At 47.8% G+C, this 25,139-nt stretch overlaps 1 protein-coding gene across 7 annotated transcripts in view; it reads right to left on the reverse strand.

Annotated features, from left to right (window-relative positions):
* Positions 1-252: 252 nt before the first annotated feature.
* Positions 253-25,139, reverse strand: part of PPIP5K1 (diphosphoinositol pentakisphosphate kinase 1) — a 45,346-nt gene continuing 20,459 nt past the window's right edge. For 5 of the 7 annotated variants that reach the window (XM_030497816.1, XM_030497817.1, XM_030497818.1 and 2 more), the window contains 11 exons: positions 24,887-25,014; positions 24,292-24,406; positions 22,747-22,854; positions 21,380-21,496; positions 20,959-21,123; positions 19,766-19,856; positions 14,852-14,974; positions 11,674-11,736; positions 3,614-3,751; positions 3,068-3,181; positions 253-2,008 (listed from right to left, as the gene is read on the reverse strand). In XM_030497816.1, coding sequence (XP_030353676.1) covers positions 1,344-2,008; positions 3,068-3,181; positions 3,614-3,751; positions 11,674-11,736; positions 14,852-14,974; positions 19,766-19,856; positions 20,959-21,123; positions 21,380-21,496; positions 22,747-22,854; positions 24,292-24,406; positions 24,887-25,014 — 1,827 coding nt within the window. In that variant the 3' untranslated portion in view covers positions 253-1,343. Of the gene's footprint in view, positions 2,009-3,067; positions 3,182-3,613; positions 3,752-9,211; positions 9,392-11,673; positions 11,737-14,851; positions 14,975-19,765; positions 19,857-20,958; positions 21,124-21,379; positions 21,497-22,746; positions 22,855-24,291; positions 24,407-24,886; positions 25,015-25,139 lie in introns of all 7 variants that reach the window. The other 2 variants (XM_030497822.1, XM_030497820.1) reach the window with 2 other exon arrangements.

Consider the following 25,139-nt stretch of genomic DNA (forward strand, 5'->3'; position numbering starts at 1 on the left):
CTGACCCCCTGTGTTTGTTCTACCACAAACCACCCTGGGACCTGGGGAGCCAGTACCACTCACCCCAGTATGACCAGTTCTTTTGTGGAGGAAAAGAGGTATGTGGCCTTCTTGAGCACAGCCTCATGCCTACACACTCACTTCAGTGGTGATTTCAGCCACAGTTCCTCTTCCAGGATGGCAGAGAAACGAGCAGGGCTTGCTCCCTCACATCCACTGCTGCCCAGGTCAGCATCAGAGACAGAGACGTTGGACCCACAGCATCAATTTACTGTGAACACACATCATCATCACAATACAGCGTGGATATCTTTGGGCACAGCTTCACAGAAACACAGGTCCTAGCTACAGACAAACACACAGACTTGTCCACAAATACAGGAGGCGCAGGAGGCACAGCCCTGGCCCGCACTCAGGATGCGGCCGGGACACCCGTATCAACCTTGCCCTCAGGCTTGTGCTCACAAGTCATTTACATAAATATGTATTAAATACTTTTCATTTTATATATACTAAAGATATCTCCTTATTGGTTTCTAATAATCCTGATTTGTTCAAATAGCAGTTTCTTTTAATTTCTGTCACCAAGACTTCAGAGCTGTGCCCTGCCTGACCCTTGGGGACTAGAAAAAAACCCGTGTGTGTCCTCCCTGCCCACCTCTCTCAGGCTGGATCCCCAGGCTCCCGCCTGCCTGCCCCAGCCCAGCAGGAAAACATCAAAGTCCACGCCAAAGAGATGTTTTCTTGCAAGTGGCAGTCTTGCACCTCATCCCCTCAATACTCTCCTTTCCACACTCATTCAGAATGCTTTCTGCTTCTCCTAGTCTTCCTGGTATGGACTCTCTGGACCTATTTTAGTGGCCAGTGATGGGAACTGAGAGAGGAAGAAGGAAGGAACAGAGAAGAGGTTGGTGGTTGTGATGGATCTGATTGATCTGGGCCCAGACTGCCTTTCTCTGTAGGCTATGGGCCAAAAAATCTCAAGGGAGCATCTGTCCCCTTTGGACTTACCACCCCAAAAGCCTTGGCTGTACCCATCCTCTAACTTTGCTGTCCCAGCAAGCATACAGCCCTTGGGACACCAGTGCAGCCCCATGTCCCTGCTCCATGGAGGTGCCATGCATTTGTTGTTCATTTAACAAGGCAGAGGCGCATTGTCTCTTGCCAAATGGCAAAGAGCTGGGTTGTGGAGGAGCAGAGCAGACTCTTCCACACCCTGGAGTCCTGTGGCCTTGGGACATGGCTTGTTCTGTGCTGTGGACAGCCAGCTGCATGAGGTGCTATGCAGGAAACTGGGCTGCCTCCAGGCTAGAAGCGCTTGCAGTTTGCTATCCAGTGAGCCACTAATTCTGCTGATCCCCCTGACACTGCAGCTGCAGCTCCTCCACGCTTCTCTCAGGAGGCAGTGGCTGCCCCTGGCCTGGCACAGCACTGTCCCCCAGCAGCTCCTTGTGCACATGCTCTGGATCCAGAATGTCTCCCAGCAGCACCTCTTCACAGGGCGCCAAGCTCTCCTTAGACAGCCATGACTGATCCAGGCCAGCCATTCCCCCTATACATCCTTCACCTGGCGTCACTCCGTCCCCAGCCAACCTTACATTAGACCCTGCACCACACTCTGGGTTCCCTGTGTTACTTGGCTCTAACATTTCCCCAGCTGATTCTTCTTCATCCAGCTCCACCATGCTCTTCTCCTCTGAGTTAGAGTCCTCCTCCGCCAGCTCCTTCTCACTCAGCTCCAGGACCTTGCCTGGCTCTGGGCCCTTATTCCAGGTCAGGGTTTCTGGGGCACTTGGCTCCGACAACCCAGACACCTCCACCTCCACGTCAAGCCCTCTGCCTGGTGGCTGTCCCTCTTCTTGCTCAGGGGACTGGCTATTCAGTTGCTCCTCACTTTTTGGGGGGCTGATGGAAAGTTTCTCAGTGAAGCTGAAGCGAGCGCAGTTGTCCACAGAGGTTGGGGAGGATGGGCCTGCGCTGGAGACTGTACTGGAGGGGCCACTGCTGTCTGCAAAGAGGAAGAAAAATCTTCAACAATTAGCTGACATTTCCCCAGACCAAAGCCTGGGCAGACCCAAGCTGTTGCAGTCCCACAGTGCTACAACCAGTAGGTGAGGGTTGTCTACATGCCATGCAACCTGGCCGGGGCCTGCAGCTGCCCCTGGCTGTGCTTCTGGCAGCTCAGCTGATGAAAACCCAAGCACATAACCCCTGAATGTTAAGCTTGAGTCACCACTGGAAGAAGAAACACTGCCTCTCCACTAATGCTTATTCTTGCCTTATATTGTACAATGAGCAAAACCAGAGAACAGATCTAGATTCCATCTAATCCAATAAAGGGAGGAGGATTAAACAACAGTTTCCAGTCAGATCAGTTCCCTGACCTTGCTGCCTAAAAAACACTCTCTACTCCTGGCACAAAGAGCGTACAGCCAGGAGAAGAGTAGGATTGCTCTTTCAGTGGCAACCTTGACTTGTGTTATTAAGGCACTCACTGTGCAACTGCTGGCTAATCCTTTACCATTTGAGTTCCAGTCCGACCTGCAAAGGGAGCTAACAACAGTCACCAGCTCTGCTGAGACTGTGACACATGAGGCCCTGGGGCTTGTTGGAGAAAAGCTTGCAAGCGAAGAGCTAAATGATCGGCTGTCCTGCATGGAGCTCTGGGTGAGGCATGGATGTGGATGGTTATGAAAAGAAGGTATTTCCATGTGCCAACACTTAGCTGGCCATATGCCACTGAGTATCACAAAACTGGAGATGAAAATGAGGTGCATTCAGGCCCTCCATGTCCTAGTGCACAAAGTAGAGGATGTCTGGACAGACAGCATCTATCCAACAGCAGATGTCCCCAGGATATAAAATACTACAGAGAGTCCCTTTTTGCATCTTTCTTTGGAAAGTATGACTACTTTCCCTTTTACCTATTTCCCTTTTCTGTTTCTGTTCCTTCAAGGGCAGAGCATCGAAATCCTGAGCACAAATATCTGGCTTCCACCATTTGGTACCCTTTACTTCCCTCCCTCACCATCATATTGACCCCTGATGAAGAAGGAAGCACACTCACACCAAGGGGGCTTATCCGAACGCTGGCGCAACGGCAAAGAGGATGATGACAGGATTCGCTGGGACATAAAGGGGTCTCCTGGTATCTGGCTGCCAATCATTGAATCAAACAAAGCTTCAAGAAAAGAAATACACAGATCAGTAATATTCAGACACACATAAAGGAATGGCTTGTAGCCCAGCAGCCATGAGCGGACACTCCGGGAAGGGCTCAAGAACAGTGCAGATTCAGAGCCATGCCTGTCCAGCAGCTCGTGGGAATCTGAGGCTAAGATTTCCCAAGCTGGAGTTTGCATCCATGTCACTGAACTTATCAGCTACAGACAGACCTGACCGATCACTTGGCTGTTAAGTAAGTGGCCTCGGATGGCTGTGAGCTGCATCCCACAGCTCACTCCTGGGCTAGAACACCCTAGAACAGGTTTGTTTGTTTGTTTTGCTGCCAGTCCTGTCAGGCTGATCTGTCCCAATAACGCAGAAGGCCAAATGCTCTCCTTGCCTCAACTCTATTCTGGCTCACCCAGAGACAAGCCCACCTCACCAGTACCTGCAGTAGACTGGACATGTGACTCGCTGCAGCTCCTGCACACAGCTGTCAGGAACTCGTTGACCTGTCGCAAAGAGAGGGAGTTGTGCAGGGTCTCCAGGGGATAAATGGTGGGAACCATGGAACAGCCTTCAAAACCTGGAAAGAAACCCAATCAGAAAATGAATAGAGCAAACACCAACCTCGATCCATGCAGGACCACTCATGGCTGAAGGAGCTGGGCAGTCTGTGAATCAAACAACAGGCACACTCAGGCCTAAGGGCACCTCTTCCAGGCCAAGAAAATCACTGCTAGGCATTCACATGCAATAACAGACCTGAAAGCAAGCGTCCAGGCACACGCAGAAGGAGGGGAAAGAGGAAGAAACGTATCTTAGCAGCAGCCATGTTTGCTGCGAAGCCTGTGACCCTTTTGGTAAAATATATGGTTATGTTGGAGAACTTAGCACAGTGCCCACGCTTTACAGAACCTAAACAGGATTTGAGAGAAGTCAACAGAACATCCACAGAAGGACCCACCACCTTGGCCCAGCCTGGCACAGCCCTCCTCGTCCCGTCAGCGAGGCAGCGCATGCTGCTACAGACGCAGGGAGCATCAGAGCCTCCACTCACACCTCACAGCCTGCATCCCCAGCAAGGAATGGGCAACGTTTGAAGTATTTGTCCCCTTAACACAACTTCACTGCCAGCAAACCCAGAATTAGTAGAAATATGCATCTCAACATTTAACAGACACCTGCTCAGAGCTAAGCTGCATCACAGCCATTCACAGTAAATTCTTTGCTGCTCAAGCCAGCGGAGTATTATGGCAAAGCATCTTCCTCTTCATCCAAGCTTCTTGGCAAGGTTTTCTGGAACCAAGCCAACCTGAAAGTGTCAGAGGAGCAAGGAAGAAATTAATGAGTCTCTGGGAATATGGGAATGAGGCCTCCTCCTGCTCTGCAGCTCTTGAGTTTAAAGGCCTGTAAACTTAAGCTTAGGCTTCCTATTCTGTGACTCCCTAGCTCACTCTGAGGAACTCAGAAAGACCCTGGGAAGGAATTGGGTCTCCTACAGAGAAGGAAAATTACTTTGAAATTCAAGAAGTACAACAGCTCTTGATGCAGTACTGTGTCAGGATTGCTGCCCAGCACACTGGCAAGCTGTAATTGATCTCTACAGCTTAACAGCACCTAAGGAGAAGACCTAGACCAACCTGGATTATCTGCTAAGTGTAGTCACTGTTCCAGTCACCTCCAGGAAAGTCTCTGCTCCAATCTGCTCATCTAACCCAGTTCTGCAAGAGGCAAGGAGCATGAGCCAGCAGATGAGTGAAGCCACATGCAGTTTGAGGAGGCTGCAGACCAGATCATCACCAGGTTGCACTGCCGCAGAGACTGCTGTAACAGCTACTGGAGATAAAGAACCCTCCACGCAGTCCGGGGAGGTTACCTATGCCACAAAGGGCCTACAAACATCAATTCAAGGCATGAAGGGTAACACATCCTTGGCTAGGATGAAGGAATATAAGACACAGGAAAAATACCATACTCTTTTGTCCCTTGCTGAGAGTCCTTAGAGTGGAAGTGCTGAAAAAGGAAGAGTATCTGTTCATTATTTTCTCCTGGGCATTCTGGGAGAGTGAGATAAAGAACAAGACTTAACAACCTGCTGTGTGGAGATGGTTATGGAGCACCACAGTATGAGGCTGATGTCATTTCACAACAGAATCTCCTTTAAGAGGGACGAAAGTTGGCTCAGCTGTTGGGGTCTCCAGAGGAAAAGGGAAGAAGTTTGACTATAACACAGGGCAAAGCAACACAGGTGCAAGATACACTGGAGGCACTGATGGGCATCCCAGTGATTGGGCACTCGGAAGTAAAAAGAGGAAAAAGCAAACATGTGACACTGACAACACTGCTCATGTGAAGGGATATACTTGTATCCCCAAGGTGCCGATGCCTGCTTGCACAGCTCAGCACTGTGGCACTTAACCGGTCTGAAGCAATTGGAGAAAAAGGCAAAAGTTTCCCTTCTCAAGGTGAAGCACTACTATTTTCGATGAATCCCTCTCATTTGTGCATGGCAGGCCACTTCCCTGCACACCTCCCTTACCTGCCCAGCTGCTGGGAGAGGCAGTGTCCTGCACCACAGCAGAGCCAAAGTAGAAGTTACCACTACAGACCGTAATCCTTACGTGCATCACAGCAGCTCTGGCCACTGCTGCATCACACACGATTAACAAAGAACCCACATCTTTGGGAAGGGCAACAAAAATAAAGCACAAATGCAAACCACAAGAGTCTTTCCAGCCGGATGGCCCCCAGTGCCAACTGCCCAGCTACTGCAGATGCTTCCCAAAGCCTTTTCCTGGGGCCTGCAGGGCAGGAGTCTGTGATGCAGACAACAGCATAAGAAATCAGACAGAATTCCATTCATTTTGTACCAAAGTCATACAGCAGCCCACAGAGGAACAAGTTTCATTTTTCATTTTGTTCAGGTTTGACTACACGAACTGCATTAGGATGCAGAGGGCAATCTGCTCCCTCCAGAGTGAGGCGTGCCCTGGAGGGGGAGGCATGTGGCATGGATCTGCTGACCAGAGTAGATAAAAATGAATCCCAAAGTCCACTGTAATCTTCTCCGGGTGAGGAGCACAGCGTGGTTATGTTCCCAAAACTTTTGTTCAGTAAAATAGGAAGAAAACATCTGTTAGACTAAAGAAAACAAGATTTAGTTATGAGAAAAACCTTAAGCTAGATGAGGCAGAGGAGTCTGCTAAGTATGTTATCTTGGATGCCCAAGGCGACTGTGTGTGATGTGGGGGAGCAGCTGTGGGGGACTCTCCCTGAATCGATAGTGCAGCAGCATCCTGACACGGCAACAGAGAGAATGGTCTGCCTGAAGAGGCACTCTGCAGGCGGGAGCACCAGGGGTACAACTCAGCTAGAGGACTGCAAGTCCTATTTTGACTCTCCCAGGTACACTGATGCCAAAGCTGAAGGCCCACTCACATTGTGGCCAAGTTAACTGTGCTCCAGTTTGAGCTCTTCTTCCCAGACCTCCCCAGACCTTCACATTCTTGGCACATGCACACTTTACTGCACGCTGTCACAAAGTCTACTCAGTATAATCACAGTTCATGAAGTCTTCCAGACGTTCAAGGAAGGGGTGACTCTCCCCTTACAGGAAGATTGTTTCAGAGCTGCCTAGTACCAACACACAGCACTTCATAAGAGTATTAAGAAGGTGATTTGGGTACAAGAACCCTTTTGCAGAGATAATCTAGCACACTATACCTTATAAAGCAAATGGAGACCTGCACCTGCCTCACATCTTCCATCAAAACCAGGCAATCCCAGATTTCTAGGAGACTCCAGCAGGCAGTGACTCTTCCCCCAAGCAATCCCCCAAACCCCAGTGACCTGTGGCTCAAAACTGCTCTGAATCTGATGTGCCTCTTCCATATTCTCCAGTCTCCCCTTGAACTCAGTTAAGCTCCTGACACCCCCATGTACCATGGTGAGGAGTTTCACTCTGTGTGAGAAAAATCACTTCTGCCTGAAGCTGCTTCTACACACTCCATTAGAAACCTCCTGGCTCCTGCACTGGAGCAGACACTGAACTCGGACCCCCACCACCCCTCTCCAGAGCACTCTGACCACTATCACAAGCATCCTTCCCAGACTGCAAGTTTCTACCTTTTCCACATCATCCCAAGCGGTGATGGTCAGATCAGAGCCCACAGTTTTATATCTGAACTTGGGGCTGTTTCCCCTTGTCATGTACATTTTTTTACATGGAACATCACCCGGTGGTTTACTGCCTGCTCACTATCACAGGGCTGTTCTCTGTTCCTCCACAGCTGACCTTTGGCTTCAGTAGCACTGTAATTCATTACCCACAGGGACTTACTTCACGCTCTTCTTTTTCCCACATAGAAAAGCACAGGTTTCCAGAGAGATTGCTTCAGAGCTCCACCGTTGATCTTTCCAACTATGGATGCCAACTGTATACTATTAACTCCCAGATTCTATCTTTTAATTCATGCTTGCTTTGTGTGGATAGAAGTACAGTTGAAAGCTAAGAAAGAAAGTTAGGAGTAGGTAGTTTTCACAAGGGGGGGAAGTTGAGCTGTTAGCTACAGAGACCAGAGAAACCCCTTGTCCGAGAAGAGCCCCGGCAGGAATCCCAAGCATCCTAATTAGCTGTGAGCTTGATGAGACTGAGAGAACAGCAAGAAGGAACTAGCTGATTGCAGAGATCCAATTCCCACACAGGAAGGCTGCCATGCTGAGGTACTCAGCTCGGGCATTTGGCTGCACTGGGGCAGGCTGCACAACCCAGCACCATGCTCAGTACGTGGCAGATTGCTGCCCAAAGCCCCGAGTCCATTTCCTCTCCCACTGGAGCTCACAAGAGAAGCTCAGTTTTGGCTTTGAAGCAGTCTGCTGTGTTCCAGCGTCTCTTCCCTTGAAGCAATTTTGCTCCTCTTTAGTATTTGTTGCTAGGAGACCAAGGATTGTCCTAATTATATATGAAAAGCAACTGCCATTTCCAAATTGCCAACTTGACAGAAAGGGCCATATTGAGAGAAAAACAGACTGTGTATGAAAAATTCTCCTTTTTCAGGCTCTGAAAACGCTTGATCCTGCTGCTTCACTTCATGGAAAGTTGCACTGCCTCTGCCCCTTACACCTATGGGTCTGAATGAAAAAGGAGGTCCATGCATCACACCACACAGTGCAGCAAGCCACATGCACCAAGCAGGTTTATGGTGCCAGGTAAATGTTAACAGCCAGCCCTAGGTAGCTGCCCCTCTGAGACAGGAATCTTCCTGCTTGTCTTAGAAGCACTGAGACCTCAATGCATCAGACTTCTCATCCGTGCCAGAGGCTGAAAAACACCAGAGAAACAGCAGCAAGCTGTGATCTGTATCAGCTAGATTCAATGCTGAAATCGCCTACCTCTTCCCACCAGAGACATGACACACTGCAAAGGTCCTACCAGGCAGAACAGATGCCATGCAATGCAGCCACGCAGAAGCTCAGTTTCTACCCTCTCTTAACTCCGTTTCTCTAGAAACAACACAATCCCACAAGCACTCACTTCCCCAAAACTTCCACAGCAAGTTCACTCTGCATGTGACCAGCAGCAGCACCTCCTTGATCTTCTTCCTTCCCATAGTCCTACTATTCACTTCGGTTCCTCTGCTAATAATCGGACACCTCGCAGCACCCCACTGAGACCTGCGCAGAGCTATCGTGTCAGCCTGGCATCACACCAGTACTTGCTCAGCATCTAACCTGAAAGAAGCTGAAGGGCTTACCCTGGCTAAAGGAAGAAGGCAATGAACAATTGCCAGAGATGGAAAGAGTACAGTTACAGACACACAAAGAGCATTGGCTCCATGTGGAAAGGCTACTGCCTAAGGCTCCAAAACTGCCAGGTGCAACAGCCCACACAGCTTGCTGCAGCAGCAGCCCAGAGGTGTAAGGGATGCAGTGAGGGAAATGCTTTCCTTTTTTAGAAGCAAAGCATACTTTGCATTCTCAAGCAGACAGTGGTCCCCACTCAGCTACAAGAGCATGGGACCAAGGCAGCTGCAGCGTGCAGTACCGTAAAGACACTCCAAGTCCTCCTGCCCTGAGATCAGCCAGCTCCTGAAGAGGCGCAGGTGGTAGGAGCAGTGCTGGAGGTGATGGGCTAGAGTGGCATCCAGGGAGATGTTCCGGCTCGTGGCACAGTCAGAGGAAAAACGGCGCAGCAACTGGGCAACGTGGAGGTGCTCAAATGCATCTGGAGGAAAGGGGCCATAGAGAGTGAGAGGGGACAGAGAAACTGCGGAGCTGTGGGCACGGGGCTGGCAGCACCAGGGCCGCAGGGTGGGAACGACCCGCACCACACACTGCAGCCCAGTCCCTCCCGCAGCAAGCAGGCCAGGAAGACCCTTGGATCTACATACCCCCAGTCATGCTGCAGCAGGCCAGGCTCCCGCCCAGCCCAGGCTTTGCCACACGCAGCTCCAGGGCCGGGGCAGGCCCTGAGCAGCGAGGTGTCATCTTTGGAAGTGGCAGTCTGACAAGCGAATACATTTTAGGACAGGTTCCAAATCCAACACAGCTCAGGTTTGGCCACATAAGAAGGTCAGGCCCATGCTTGCCCTCCCCCAGCCGAGACAAGAAATCCAGACTGCCAACAGAGTTTTCCAGTCCTGCATCCAAACGCAACCTCAGCACACGAAGAGAGCAAACGGCCCAGCACCAAATGACCAGAAGCTGCGAAAGGGACACGGGGGGACAGCAGGGTCTGACTGAAAGCAGAGTGCTCAGAGCATGTTAGAACAGAAGGGGCACAGAAGTGCTGACCTCCCCTCGCCAGACTCTCAGAACAGCCCTGTGGAATCTTCTGTGCTATCTTTGCATGGCAGACAAGATACTACCATGCAAGCATGTCTTCTGCATGTACACAGCCCCAGGTCACGCTCCCAAGACTCACAAGACAAGAGCATAAACCATCTGGCCCTGACACTGTGACATCTTGGCCTCTGCTGTGGTTCACCCATCTCATTTCACCACACAGAGGCAGCTCTTCAGAAACAAAATCCAGAGTCAGAGCTGTGAATAGCTTTGCATCTTCAGGCGTGTGGTTCATGTGGCTAAACACCCTTCCTGCTAAAACCAGCGCCAAGCCTTGACCAAATATGCCAAATATGCCTTCAAGCTCACACCTGCCTTTGCCTTCTTGATTATGGAGCATGTTGCCATTAGAAACATTCATTGGGTTCTTGGGCAAAACCTGATGTTCAGTTTCACTTTATCCCTTTTGGGGTGGAGGCATTTGCTGTACAGTGTGGCTTAGGAAAGACTGGTGCCTGGGACAAGTTTTGCTGGCAAGATAGAACAACACATCCTGCTGACATACATCACGTGAGCTCAGATGGTATCCAGACATACAAACAAATTGAGCAGTTGGCCAATCTGGGAAAAACAAAACTAAGCAAACACAGAAAATAGGTTCCTTTCAGTTATTTGAAACTATGAAGCCACATTTAGCTGCCCCTTCCCCTTTCATCTTTCCCAAAACTTTGGTCTTTGTAACAGCCTTCTGAACTTCTTCCATCTTCCAGATCATGCAGAGCAGAATATCTTCATATTTACTAAGCAACAAGATTGCAGAAGCAGCCTCGATCGCATAAGACAGAAATACTTAACCTGGCATCTTTCAGTGATCTGCTTTGATTCAACAGCAGGAGCCATGAGGTAGGAGTGATGCTGTGAAGCAAATCTTGTCAAGAGTTTCTGTGCAAGACTCAGATAATAAACGCTAGTGCAAGACATCTGCTACAACAGAGCTAGTGGTCTTTAACCTCAAAAGACTCATAGTTCAGGTGCTGGGTTAGTAGCAATATGAAGCAGAGGGTGAGCCTACTCCCACCAACATCACCACGACTGGAGTGACCATGGGACCACCCTAACAGACACGTTTGCAGATAGGAGGCCATGAGGTTACCAGTACGACTGTGCTGAGGAGCACCATGCGCACGGAGAAGGCTGTTAGCACTTCCTTCTCTCCCGCCCTAGGCTGCACTCTTCCAGGTGACACACGGGTAGCCTCAGGCTATCCTTGTTTTGGTTCTGCAAATCTGCAGTGTAGAAACCGAGGACCCAAGCTGCTGAAGCTTTTAGGATATGGAGTGGATATTCCCCCTTCCCGCCAAATCCAATGGTATCCCCCCCCAACCCCCGCCCCACCAAAAGGGAGCATGGAAGAAGGCCTTAATGTCATCAGTGGAACTAAGGGCTGCTTTAGGAGTCCATTCACAGAGCCACTGCTCTTGCTTTTTCACCTGGTACATAAATGCCTTGGGGGACAGCAGAGGAACCACTGAGCCATCACAGAGGATGAATGAACACATTAGTCACAGCGAGACAATGGGGGAAGGTGAAGCATGTTCGGACACCAGATACAGACACAAAAAAACCACAAGAGCGTTGAGAGGAGAATATGTGCAGAGAGAATGTAATGTGAGCCTGGGGTTAGGAGTGTGAGGGAACGTCAAATCGAGGAAGCAAACGTACCATTAGTCGGATGCTTTGCAAACGACACAGAAAATCGTTTTACGGCTGGCATAGACAAGAGCTCTGAGGAAATAAAAACAGATCATCTCAGTTAACAGCCTGCTTCTCAGGATTCCCCAACCTTCATATGCTTGCAACTACCCTTTCAGGTTGACCTGCTGCTTGACCCCCACAATGTGCTCCCATTGGCACTGCTGTGGCACCCCAGGCACTCTCGAACTGCAGGTCTGTCTGAACCTCTTGGCTTCCTTGTGCTCTCTCGGCTCCCCACTGCCCTTGCACTGCCCTGCGGGGTCCCCCTTGACACCACAAAACCTCAGCCACACTCTCTCCATCACAGACAGCATCTCACACCTACCCACCACATCTGCAGCCATCCTGAGAGCAACCCAGGCTCAGCCCAGTGCGAGATGCAGTGAGGCCATGCTCACAGCCACAGGAGCACATGGCCAAGCAAGCAGCAGCACAGGAGGACAGCTCTCAGGATTCACCTCTGTCCAAGGAAAATGACAACCATTCTGCAAAGGAACTGAAGAGCTCTGGCATAGCCAAATGCAGCTCAAACACCCTTGCAATGTAAGCTAATAGAGTTATTCATGCCTTTAAAGGTAAATCAACCAACTAATTAGGTAACAAAGAGAAGACCCCTGAAGACATGCCTCTACAGTTCTGCTGCTCAAAGCATTTCAGTACAAAGAGGATTAGGCATACACTGTCTGAGTGGTCCTCAGGCTTCTCGTGGCCATATTCCAGGCCAGGACAAGCTCTCGCATAGAAAACACCCATAAGAAAGGCAGTGCAAGGACAGATTCTATGCAGCTAATGGGATGCAAACAGATGAGCCTTAAAAGACATGGATTAGTCTCCATATGTACCAAAAAAAGAAAAAAAAAAGTGCGGACAACTTCAGTTTATTTTGAAATAAACTGGAAATTCCTCAGCTATCGTGGGAAAAAGAATGCCCTAGATCGGACCCTCTGGATGTAGGATTTGATAAGACCCCAGCCAGTCATATCTTTTGCTCCTATTGGGGAACTTTTAAGAAATATTCAAAAATGCTTTGATTTCTCCTTCATGTTCCATGTGTCCATTCCACCTAGTCAATAGGGTCCTTACACCTATCCCTGCACGCCAAGGTTACGAGATACACAAATCAATTTATGCTCCACGCCCACGTTGTGCTTCTCTAGCCACATCCACTGACTTTGCCAAATAATATATTTAAACCAGCTCTCAAACTTGTAATTTCCTTTGCCAGCATAACAGCCATAAAATCATTTTTCTCTCTGAACTCCACAAACAGAGCATGACAATCTTCTCTACACATGCAACCCCTTAGAAGTATCCTAGTCCTGGAGCTGCAGCAGCCAGCTGGTAACCACCTCCATCCCACTCCACATCTCCCCCTGGCCTTTACAGCACATCAATTTAAATGGTACTGCAACACAGCCTATTGGATCCCTGGCTTCAGATAAGTCAGCTTCAAATCACAACCATCAGCTGATGCTGGGACACAACTTTCCACTGAAGTGTTCCTTAGCCCTTTTCCAGACCCCAGTAAAAAAGACTTCAGACATAAGGGCCATTTTAACTTCACTTGAGCATATCTTTGATGAAGTGCTATAAGCCATGCACCACACCTTGAAGCATCACAGCCATGGGAAAAAAAATCATGCAAAGATGTGCTCCAGAATCTGAATCTGAAGGATTTTAAACATTACTAGCCTGATGACTGGAAAAGGCCTTGATATAAGTGTACTCCAAGATCCTGCCATAGCAGCTGTGCCACTGTATTCAGCTCTAGTAACGTTCGGCTTAAATGCCATTGTTCAGCATTTCACTGGTGTTCATTCAAGCAGGAACATGCAGATCGAGGGCTTTTCCACATTCCAAACTACCCCCTGGAAGCTAAACACCCTTTTGCCTCCTACTTGGTTTTCCAAGCCCCCTGCTTCTTCCTCACAATTGCTCTTATTGCAGCAAGGCGCTGGTAGCACAGGGTGCCACAGCACGCTAACAAACATGAAGAAAGAAGTGTAACATCCAGATGAGTAATTCTGGGCTGTATTAGTCACACACTAGTTAAATCAGTCTGCCCATTAAGTACTGGAGGGTACAACTGCGCCCTGGCATGCAGAGACCTTGGCACTGAATTCAGGCTAATGCAGCAGGACTCTGCCCTGGACCTCGAACACAAGTAGCCAGCTGCGGGTATGCTCCTACTGCACAGCCTACAGAGAAAGGCAGCACAGCACAAGGACTGAGCAGCATCTGCTGTTCCCAGCTGGGGACAGAGCAAGCAGTCTTTGATGCTCTTCCCTGAGAATTAGAGCTGCCTTGGATTCACGCTGCTTGCAGAGTTATGGAAGGAAAGCAGCCAGAGCCCCCGCTGGCCTTTTCAGCAGCTCTCCTGCTATTCACACCCTGGTCTTGTGCCAAGCACCATGAGCTTATTCCGGGACCTTTGAGCCAGCACTTGCTGCCTTGAGCAGCTCCAACTGGTACAGCAGGGTTTAAAATCCTCCCAGTTCACCCTCCCTGTCTCTGTCACTCCCGGCCTGGTGTGTGCTATGGAGCTCCATGAAAAGGAGAGAAGCAACACAGTTTTTTCTTACACAGTGAAAAGCTGCACAGAAAGCCAGTATACGTAACGGTCTCAATGCAACAGCATTTATGAGGTTCCAATAGCTCTGAGATTGGATAGCAGCTTTCTGCCCTGATTTTTCTTGCCTCAAAGCTGGACAAAAATCCAAACAAGCAAATCTCCTGCTTTCCTCAAAGGCTCCAAATTAATAATCTTCCCACCTTGTAATCTACCAGTGCCAGTGTTTGTTATGATAAGAAAGGCACTCAGACTCTGTAAAGTATTGACTACAATACCATTTGTTAGAACTAACACAAGGAATAAGAGAGGACAGATAATTTTACATCCATTCAGATGCTGAGAACCCTGAGTTATAATACCATGCATCAGCATAAAACTCCTCGCACAATAACAGCTCCTGTCTTGTCCTACCAAGAATCGCAATTTTTTGGGATATGATAAAATGTATTACTGTAGAAGTGGTGAATATACACAATCTACTGTCATTCTTCTCAGCAGTCTGTCTTTGCCTCAGTAGCATCCTGAGACACCAAAGTCCACAGATTAACCACTGCTGCACAGGGACACACATACCGTCTTTGTATGTCAGGCTGCTGGCAAACTTTTTGCCATGGCTGCGAGCGTAGTCCTGGAGGTTGGGGGCACTGGAGGAGCCTCCCAGCACAGTGGTGCTAAACAGGCCGGTGCATTGTGACCCTGGAAAGGCATGGAAGGTGTTAGTATTGTATCTCCACTGCATGCAACTACAGAAAAGCAGGGTTAGTCAAAGAATGAGGAATGAACTGGCCACTTCACAGGCGACCTCAGGAAAAAAAAAACGATGCCAGTGAGCATAGGGAGGCAGTATTTCACATTCTAAATTCAATAGTGCCAAATGCACCACAGGTAGCCTAAAACTCAGCACCAGGAACGTTCCTGTCTCCATCCAGGGGTTTATTTCCATTTGGCTTTCTTGCCCTGCCCTAGAAGAAGCACGCTGACACCCTCCAGTCAGCAAATCTACATACTCATGTCAGAAAAGCCAGGATGCCAAATCAGTGGTGTCCATGTCACAGGGCTTCATGTTTCTGCTCCTCTGCCCCTTCTCTTTGGAAAGCTCCTTTTTCTGCAGGACACCAAGAGGAAGAAAGGACTGCCTGATCTGTTAATCAGCAAATGTGGGTTAATCACTCTGTCAAGCAGTAAGGAAAGCAGTGTGAGCAGAGAGCTTGCATACACTAATGGCTGCCCAGATGATATTTCACATCCATTTGGTCATGTCTTGCTACTCCAGAGAAGGCTCAATTGTTCCATGAGCTACCTTTCTAAAGTACCAGATGCACACACAGCATGGAACTTTGCTTATCCTACAGCGAGGAATATGGCATGCAAGACACTCTCATGCACAGGAGGGCAACCTAATACCAGTGGCTTTGGCAACTGCTGGTGTTTGCTTCTCCAAGGCACAGTGTTCTGTAGAGTGACTGACATTATGTGATATTTAGGGAACATCCAGCAACTGAAACATTATCAACTGAGGAAGGCAATTGTAAGTGCAACAAAACCTTATTGTATGCCAGACAAACCCACTATAAATTCTCTGCTAAACTGTCTTGATGCTGCATTCTGAACTGAGAATACCAACTGCTAAAAACAACCTTACTCCCACATATAAAAGGCTTCCAGAAACAAGCAGGTTGATCTTGTTCAACCTTGTCTGCCAAGGCAAAAAACCTAACATACTGCTTATTAGTATTTAACTGGAACAGTACAACTGTTACTACTGTTAAAAAGATCCTGCCTATACTGATTTGTCTTCTCTGTAACCTCCCATTTAGGTGGCTGAACAGCATAAAGGTTTCCACTCCTCAGAGATTCTGATTTGAACAAGCCCTGCTCTCCCAGCTTCTCCTCCAAGGTTGGGTACTCCAGCCCCCATCCTCCTCCACTGCCCCTTCATGGTCTTACACCCGCCACATCCACACCTTCTTGCAGTAGGGAGCCCAGGACGGGACAGCAGAACTTCAGATGCAGTCTCATAAGAGGTGAATGAGGGGAAGAACTATCACACAGCTACTCACAGGTCTAAGTTAATGACATCTGCTCCTGGGAGCAGTGGGGGATGGCCTAAAGGGTTCTCATATGCACCGAACTTCAGCTATTCCACCACTATGACACTGCTGGCAGCTTTCCTCAGCACACACTAGCACATATGGGTCCTTGGACAAACAGGCAACAAACTCTTGCCCGTAGTGTGACTGATACACAAGTCTTTGACAATTTCCTCCCCGTGCCTGGAATTGAAGCTACAAACTGGAGTCTGTCAGAATGCAAAAGAAGCTTTGTCAAGCAGCAGCCAGGATGATGCTCCCAATCATCCTTCCACTGCTTAAAAACAAACCAACAACAAAAATAAGTGCAACAGATAAAAATGGAGCAGAAGAGTTTTGTGACTTTCTATCTTGAGCAACCTCATGGCACTCATCATTAAGCTAAGGATACCCCACTGTTTCTGCTGTAGACAGAGGCATCTTGATAGCACCCTTAAGCCAAAAGAGAATTTACAGAGATGACTCTATGGACAACAGCAACTGCGTACAGTGAACTCCGGGAGCCCACTGTAGCCGAAGTAAATAAATACACACACACATCTTAAAGAACATAGAATCACAAAATCATAGAATGGTTTGGGTTGGAAAGGACCTTAAGATCATCTAGTTCCAACCCCCCTGCCATGGGCAGGGACACCTCACACTAAACCACGTCACCCAAGACGCCATCCAATCTGGCCTTGAACACTTCCAGGGATGGAGCATTCACAACTTCTTTGGGCAACCCATTCCAGTGCCTCACCACTCTCACAGTAAAGAACTACTTCCTTATATCTCACCTAAACACAATGGCATATGAGCCACTTGGAATCAAGATGTAGCAACGTCTGGTATAAATTCCTGTATGTGCTGGATCTTTTTTGTGCATTTGATTTTCAGATGTACCTTCAGTGTTTCAGATGTTTAACAAATGGACATCTCTTATTTCCCTATGGGAGTCTCAGCACAAAGCTTCATGCCCATTGGCAATACAACACCTATATTGCTCAAACAGCAAGGATCGATTTTATCCCATTTTGAAGTGCTCTTGCAAGCAAAGAAAGGCACTGAAACCTTCCCAGGCTTCTCAAGCTAGAAGCATACACACTGTTGCAGACAATCCACAATAATGCACTTGCCCCTGCCCAGAAAAACGTGGCATCCTCCAAAGCACCACTTTGCATAGACAAAGCAAGCTGCGGGCCACCCCTTTTCCAAAGAGACATTTCAAGGCTTTAAATTACAGGAAGGACACCATTCTGGCAGGTATGGCAGCAGGGTTATTATAGGACCTCTGTCCTGCTCCCCTTTCCTGCATGCCTAAACACATGAGGTTATACCTGAACAGACAATCTTCCAGAGAATCTGTTTCCCAGAGATACCGATAGCCTGCCACTGTCAGAAAAGCTCAGAGGCAGCAAGTAGTATCTGAATGAACTCCTCATAGCACAGCTGCTGAGACAAGTATTAAAGCTGAAGTTCAAGCTCCTGTGAGTTCTATATTATTTCTCAACAGAGAGCACATTTCCGATCCTAAAAGGGGAAGAAATTAGATTTCTACAAAGCAAACAGGAAAGGAATCAGAAAGATTCCCTGAAGAGCTTGACTTCTACAGGTAGAGGCATCATCCTTCTTAATAGTTCTCAGGTTAAGAGAAATTCACAGAAACAGAGACATCCTAAAAACCAGGGATTGTGCAATCTGGGGTCTCTCTTCTGTGCCTGCAGCTGCAAGACTCCGTAGGGAAGGATCATAGCTGGACTGAGTATCCAGCTAGAGGTCTACTGCCACAGATCAGGTCTATCAATTCCTACTCAATGTTTTGTCTCTGCAGAGCTTCACAGTTGGGAGAATGACCAGCACAGGCTTCCCAGCAAGGCAAGTCAGGTAAGGACCTGGGATTAAACCTGCTGGGATAGCACTTCAAATTCTGTTGTCAAGGAAAAGCAGTACTGAACAAGGGTCCAGCAGAGCAGTAGTCTTCTCTATTGCCAAACAGACATTCCTCAGAAACCTGGAAAAGGCTGTGGTAAGCTGACTGTAATATCTGCTTTCCAGAGCACATGCCTTCTGGTACTCAGACATCCCAACAGTAAAGATAATTTGTATGTAGCATTTGATGTATTCAGTAATCCTCCAAGCAGTTGCCTGTACAACACCTCAGAAATGCTCATATTGATTCACGTGGATTCGCAGAATAACCACAGGTATCTTCAAGCCTAAGCAAGGCAGGTTTTTACAGCTACTATATCCTGCAGGTGGTCTGTGAAAGGCGGAAGTAAGTAGATGCACCACATGAAACAGCACATTCAAAAACTGCTATGGCCAAGGCTATTGTGCCTCCATGAAAATAATATGCATTGGCCATTCCCTAGATTTTTCCAACTGGCTGGGAGTGTAGCTGGCAGACTCCAGGAATACTTCCTAACCACTCGGGAGAAAATTCCCTTTACTTGGTAAGAATCAGCTTCCAAAGAAGCAGTTCATTCAAAAATGACAAAGAAATGATCAGGCTTTTTCAGGCCTCTTGGCTGCAGGATGTCCACATAACAGGGTAAGGAACTGATGAATCAGAGCTGCTGCAAGTCTAGAGCCATGCCAGAAGGCAAAAACGGGTTTAAAGGAGAAAAGCGCGCATAACTTGGGCATTTCCACCTCCTGGTGCTTATTAGTCATTTGCAAGATCTAGCTTTCACAGCTGTCTTTGAACCTCGTGACACAAAGACAGCTTTTTAGTTTCCAAATAGATCTTGCTTTAGTAAAAATATTTCAGGAAGAATTTCAACTACTAAGCCATAGTTCAGGTTAGGGTGACAGGGAGTGGCACTCTCAAGGACAGGCAGACAACACCAAGTACCCCAAAATATTCTCTTCTGCTGGCTACCATGCAAAGAATGGCTAACCAGGGATTCCAGCTCAATTAAAGAGCTGTCAAACACTGTTGCAGGTGATAGATCTGTTCCATAGAAGAGATCTTTATGAAGCAAAGGCAGAAATATAATAGTCTTACATGAAGAGCACCTTTGCATATAAACTACTGTTTTGCAGAACAGAAAGCACACTAGTTCTCATGTAAAATTATCTCTTTCTACTGAGTTTAGAAATGGTATAACAAATGATAGCAATGTGGAACCAGAAGGCAACCCACAAGTACGCAGCCTGCTCTGTTGCTCACATACTATAAAGGATGAAAAGTGCATCTTCTATTGCTAGAAGCTGAAGGAGAAGATCATACACAAAAGGAAATACAAGATAGTCTCTACAGTGGTCTAAACCGTAACACTAAAAGAAAACATAAAACACATACAGAGAGACATACAAGGAACTTAAGCCATATGTGTATGTGGAGAGACAGACAGATGCCCACAGAAATACAGAGGTCCAGGTGAGCAGGCTGGTTACAGGCCAAGTACAGTACCTAAGCCACTTTGCTTCATCTCAGAAGACTGTCTCGAGTAACTGCTGAAGAGGCGATAACCTCCTGATTTGGAAGAAGATTCAGATAGCACCTGCAAAGACAGAGAGTATCATCAGTGTCGTGCTCACTGGTCTCAAAAGCCTTTATGCATCGATTGAAGGGAAAGAAAAGTATGTCTTTTCCTTAAAATCACAATTTTCAAGAAGCACAAAAACACTCATATGCTAAGACCGTGACAGTGCACGCTCCATTTTAATTTCAAGTTTGCGTTGGGTTGTGGAACAGTGGAGATTTCAGAAGTATGAAGGGACTTGGGTACTGAGCTCCTTGTCTCCTGAGTCTCTTGCTGGGATCAGCAGGGCTTCCTTCTTTAGTAGCAGGAAAGTATATCCCCTTTAACTTAGTATGGGCCTGTTACAAAGAGCCCGAGTGCTGCATGCAAAGATTACATTATGAGTGACACAGAGACAGAAGCCAGCTAACAAATACCTTGAGCCCCAATTCTGTGCTTTCATTGGTTCAGAAAAGATATAGCAAAAATGCCTGTGAAGTCCCTCCAAAAGGAGGGGCAACTCTAGAGCACTTTGAAGTTGCCAGCTGCCTGCTGCCTGTGCAGCTAGCCCTATGACATGTAACAGCCCTGAAGGAAAGAAGTAAGAACAGTAAAATTGATCTTCGTTACTTTAGCAGATCAGTGAATGGGACAGTTCTAAACCCTGGCAGTTCAAACCCTCTGTAATAAACCCACCAGTTGGCAGGGACCTCCGATGTGCACGAGATCTTACATGGGAGACAGGAATAAGAAAAGTGAAGCTGAACTGTGAGAGCCAAAGGGCCTAAGGGAAGGCAAAGAGCCTTATGTTTATCTTCGTGGCTAGCTGAAGAGGTTGCATGCAGGCTTGCAGCTGGTTACCCTGATGACTCTACAGAGGACATAATCTAAATAATACCTGTGGCTTTAAGCATTTCCTTACTTGCTTTTCCTCACCAGTTCCTCTGACCTGTGTTCCCCCCGTCCTTCCTGAATGAGGAGGAGTCTGGGAGGCCTGTTTTCCAAAATATCCCTCTTTAACTTCTGCAGATCTCTTCCCAGAATCAGCTCAAACTCTGGCCCATTAAAAGGAATGCCAGGAAACCAAAACCAAGCAAAAGACCTTCACTAGAACCACCAGGGGCGCCCAAGGCATCATCACCTCCATGGAGCCAGTCTTGCGGTTCCTGATCAGCGGTGACCTTCGCTGAATGCTGACCGGCTCAGAAAGCTGTGGAGACCTTTGCTGCACGTGGTCTGGCTCATCCATGCTCTTCTCCTTGGAAAGATCCTCCAGGCTGCCTTGGTCTGCTTTCTTGTCCTCATTCTGCAGTAAGGAAACATTGACACCTACAGGCACGTGGCTCCGCAAGCGCTCCCCAGGCACTGCCCAGCCCTGGATCTCCAGCTCTGGGCAGCTCAGGAGGAGAGTAGGGCTCTCAGACTGCCCTGGTGAGCCCTGGGGGTTAGCAGGGAGTGCAGCCCGCTAGCGGCACACGGCAAAGCTCGGAGGAACATCTGCTGCTGGACACTGGCTGGGAGCAGAGGCCGGCAGAGCAGCCAGCGCCAGGCAGCACGCTCACCTCCGCAGAGGCAGGGCGAAAGCCAAATCCCGTGGGTACATTTCTGTCTTCCTCACAGCCTTTCACGCCAGGGCTGAAATGCAGCTCCACATGGAAACGCTCTTCTGAAGATGGGTCCTGTGAATGTGAGGCACAGGGAACAGGTAAATAAATAATTATCAGCCCCACCATCAGCACAGGCCGTGGCCTGGATCTGGCCATCCTGCCATGCTGGTGCAGCACGCATCCCAAGCGCATCCTTTTGGAAGGAAAGCGGAAGCAACAAGAAACCACGAACATAATGGCTCTAGGTTTGTCTCATCCAAAAGGACAGCCCGTATTGGCACACAGCTGAGGCATTCAAATTGTTGGTATTTTGTGGCAACAGCCACCAGAGGACCAAAACAGAATCAGGCTGTATGTTTATATCTCTACAGACAAGCCTAAAACACAGCCCCTTCTGACCCATGCCTGTTGCAAGCCCAGCACACTGGGGCAGGGAGGGACTGGTTCCCTCCTGGATCTTTAACCAGGTTGTTCCAAGATTTAAGTAACTGTCTCTAATATGAATTTTTGGGGTTTTTTAAGGAAGTCAGAGCATTTACAGTATCTGGCTCTAATGATGTAAAACCAAAAGTTTCACCATCTCTACTTACTAACAGGTTTACACCACTCCTGAGAGCTCTAGTCAAACCTTTTTTATTTTCTTTTACAAACAGCACTAGGAAGTATTTCACTTCTACCATGAGAACCCCACATTAGCTCTGTGAATACAAGATTCTAACTCGGCAATGTATGGAAGAAGGGGACTGCATCCTCACCCTCTACAGCCTCCTGCAGTACAGGACTGAGCCACAGGAGCTGGGATTCAGCCTGCTTATGGTCATCACCATCAGCTTCCACATTCCAGATGGCTTTTAAATTATCTTCTTTACTTCCTGAAGGTACCAGTATATATGTCCCTGACTATAGCAATGTAATTTTTAAATAAAAAGTTTACAAATGTGGAATATTTGGATATTTTCTAGAAATATTTGATAAAAAAAAATTCCAAATATAATTTTTTTAATTTATTTTTTCCTATTGTTCCTTTTTAATTAAGAAACAGTAAATTATTTTGCATTAGGAAATGCTTTAAAATAGACAGTATTGATTACTTGAGTTCGGTATTACTGCTCAGGGTGGCATTTGCTGTCATGTAACAAGCATTAACTGGATCGCTGCCTCCCACCTAAAAATAAAACCTAACAGTTGTGCTATTGATCTGTCCATCTTTACCCACAAGTGGAGAGAGCTCAGGCTACAGACTTCCCGGCTGAACTCATCTCCCAGAGACTGGGCCTTGCATCGTGGCAGGAAGTATTTTATCCTACAGCTACATCCCTCACCTTGTTGTTGTCCTCGTAGAGCATGATAACAATCTGGGTCATGTAGTTCAGCTCTGAGATAGCACTCAAATAGTCCATGGCTCTCTTCCACTGCTGGTCTTTGTTTTCCTGATATATACACATAAACAGTTGCGTGGAATAAGCAACAGCAGACACCTTGCAGCATTCAATGAAATGGGTCTGAGCGAGTTTGTCTGAACAAGATAACAACATTGTCAGGACAAAAACCACCTTGCTTAACTTGCAGGAAGAGAGATGACCTTACAATGAGGGTGGGATGGTTACAGGAAGGAGCAACTGCTCCTTCCTGTAGAGGAACATAGAGGGACACTACAGCTACCCACACAATCCATGTGCAGACCTGAGCACAGCCAGCTGCAAGCCCCCTGAGCCGTGCTGACTGGAGAAAAGCATAACCCACAGCAGGTTCTCAAACACAGTCATCCCCAAAGAGTGGCTACAGAAATCTCAAAAAATAAAAGCACAAGGAAGGAACTTGTGCTACATAAGGGACAAAGTGAAGCTGCTTTTACACGATGCTGAATGAAAAGTCTAGAGAGCCACATAGGACCTGGGGCTTCAGGCGGCAGGTCAGCCCACCCCACACTGCTTCCCAACACAGGCAGGGAATGGCTGTACCTGAAGTGCTACTCCTGCTGCTGTGGGACATCTCACTACCTTGATGGGCATGAAATAAACCCCACCGGGACAAATGAACCCAGATGCAGCCTAATATCCCTGTGCTGGCAACACAGCATCCTCTTACACTCAAGACAGGGAATCAAGTGACATCTTATTCAGTGAGCAATTCAGAGGTACTTGCATGATCAGTGCCTACAGATACACTGAGCTTCCACAGACATCGGAAATCAAGCCTGCTAAGCAGGCCCAAACTCTCAAGGCATTTCAGAACACCATGCTTAAAAATGGGAAGATAAATCTGAGAGCCTCTTGAGGAGTCTAAAGCAGAGCTTTTCCTAGGGTCTGCATGCCAATTCCTTCAGGAAGGAGGCTATGTGAACAAATGAAGGTTGGATTGGATGAGTTAGTCCCCTAAAAACGTGCAATCTGTCCCTCTGCTAGAGAGCACCCCCTATGCATTTCAAACCCCAAGTAAAACTGATCTATTGACTTACAATTGACAGAAAGTCACTAAATAACAGGGCCAAGCTCTTGAAATAAAGGCTTGCAGGAAGCAGGAAGAGAGAAATTCCCTCATCCCATTGCCTCATACTGCTATCCTCCTACACAGGTAGGACTCTACTCATCTGAAACCAGCAAGACAGCTCTTGGAGAAAACATGCCTCTATACAAGCAAGGCAGGCAGTGTCAGGATTGAGGAAGAACAATCCTGCATGCTGGAAAGGCAGGAAGCTGCAACATGCAAACACAGCACAGATGGAGCTGGCTGGAGGCCACTAATGCATGGCATTACTGGGGGAGCTGGCTAGAGGGGCAACCTACAAACATACACTGTCCACCTCAGAAAGGGCCACTGAGAAAAAGCAGGGAGGCTTACTCTGTGAGTATTGCTGGGACACTTACATCCAGGAGCCCTCCATAGCGGAAGATACTGAGCAGAGAGTGCACATGGCTCTCACTGGTGAAGTAGAGCCGTGTCCGAACATGGCGACCTGGTGACAGAACTCCTCTTGAGTACCTAAACCAAAATTAGCCCAGTGTTACAGTCTGCCAATGAATTGCCATCTCTCTTACAACAGCATTTCTGTACACCTAATGGAACAAGATAACTGCACATTGTCAAAGAGCAGCAGAAACAGAACAAACAGTGAGAGCATCAGGCACAGAAGCAACAAGTTTTATGTTATCCTAATGGAGACACATGGTGGGGCAGAGATGGCCTCATCATACTAGCACTTGCCCCTTACTGAAACAAGGATGAAGTCACAGCTATTCAACTACAGTGGGCTTTAGCTCCTGTGGCACTGTGTTCCCACTCAGCAGTCTCAACATGCCTTTCCATTTCCCTTCTAGTTCTAGAAGCACCAACATGCCTCCCTCTTGGTGTGTCCTCCAGTGTATGTTGAGTGCCTCCTTCCACACCAGTACACTCTTCTGGCATGGTTCCCACACACTGCTCCAAAGTTGCCCTCCCCACCACCAGCAGCAGAGTCCTTACAAGGGATGTAGTTTGTTGACAGACTCATCTTCATGGGTTCTCTGTAGGTCCAACTGGATCTTTTTAATGAGAGGAAGACAAAAGCCAATAGCAATCTCCAGTTTCTCCTCCTTATTAATCCCATATTCCTGCAGGAACAAAACAATAGATACCCTTAAGCCCTGGTTCTTTGCTACATCCTCATGAAAGGAGGCTGGACGTCAACAGTCCTTTCCGCAAGCACCACTACAGTTAAGCAAGGACAGAAAGGGAA

The sequence above is a fragment of the Strigops habroptila genome, chromosome 9, assembly GCF_004027225.2.
Source record: "Strigops habroptila isolate Jane chromosome 9, bStrHab1.2.pri, whole genome shotgun sequence".
Taxonomy (NCBI): domain Eukaryota; kingdom Metazoa; phylum Chordata; class Aves; order Psittaciformes; family Psittacidae; genus Strigops; species Strigops habroptila.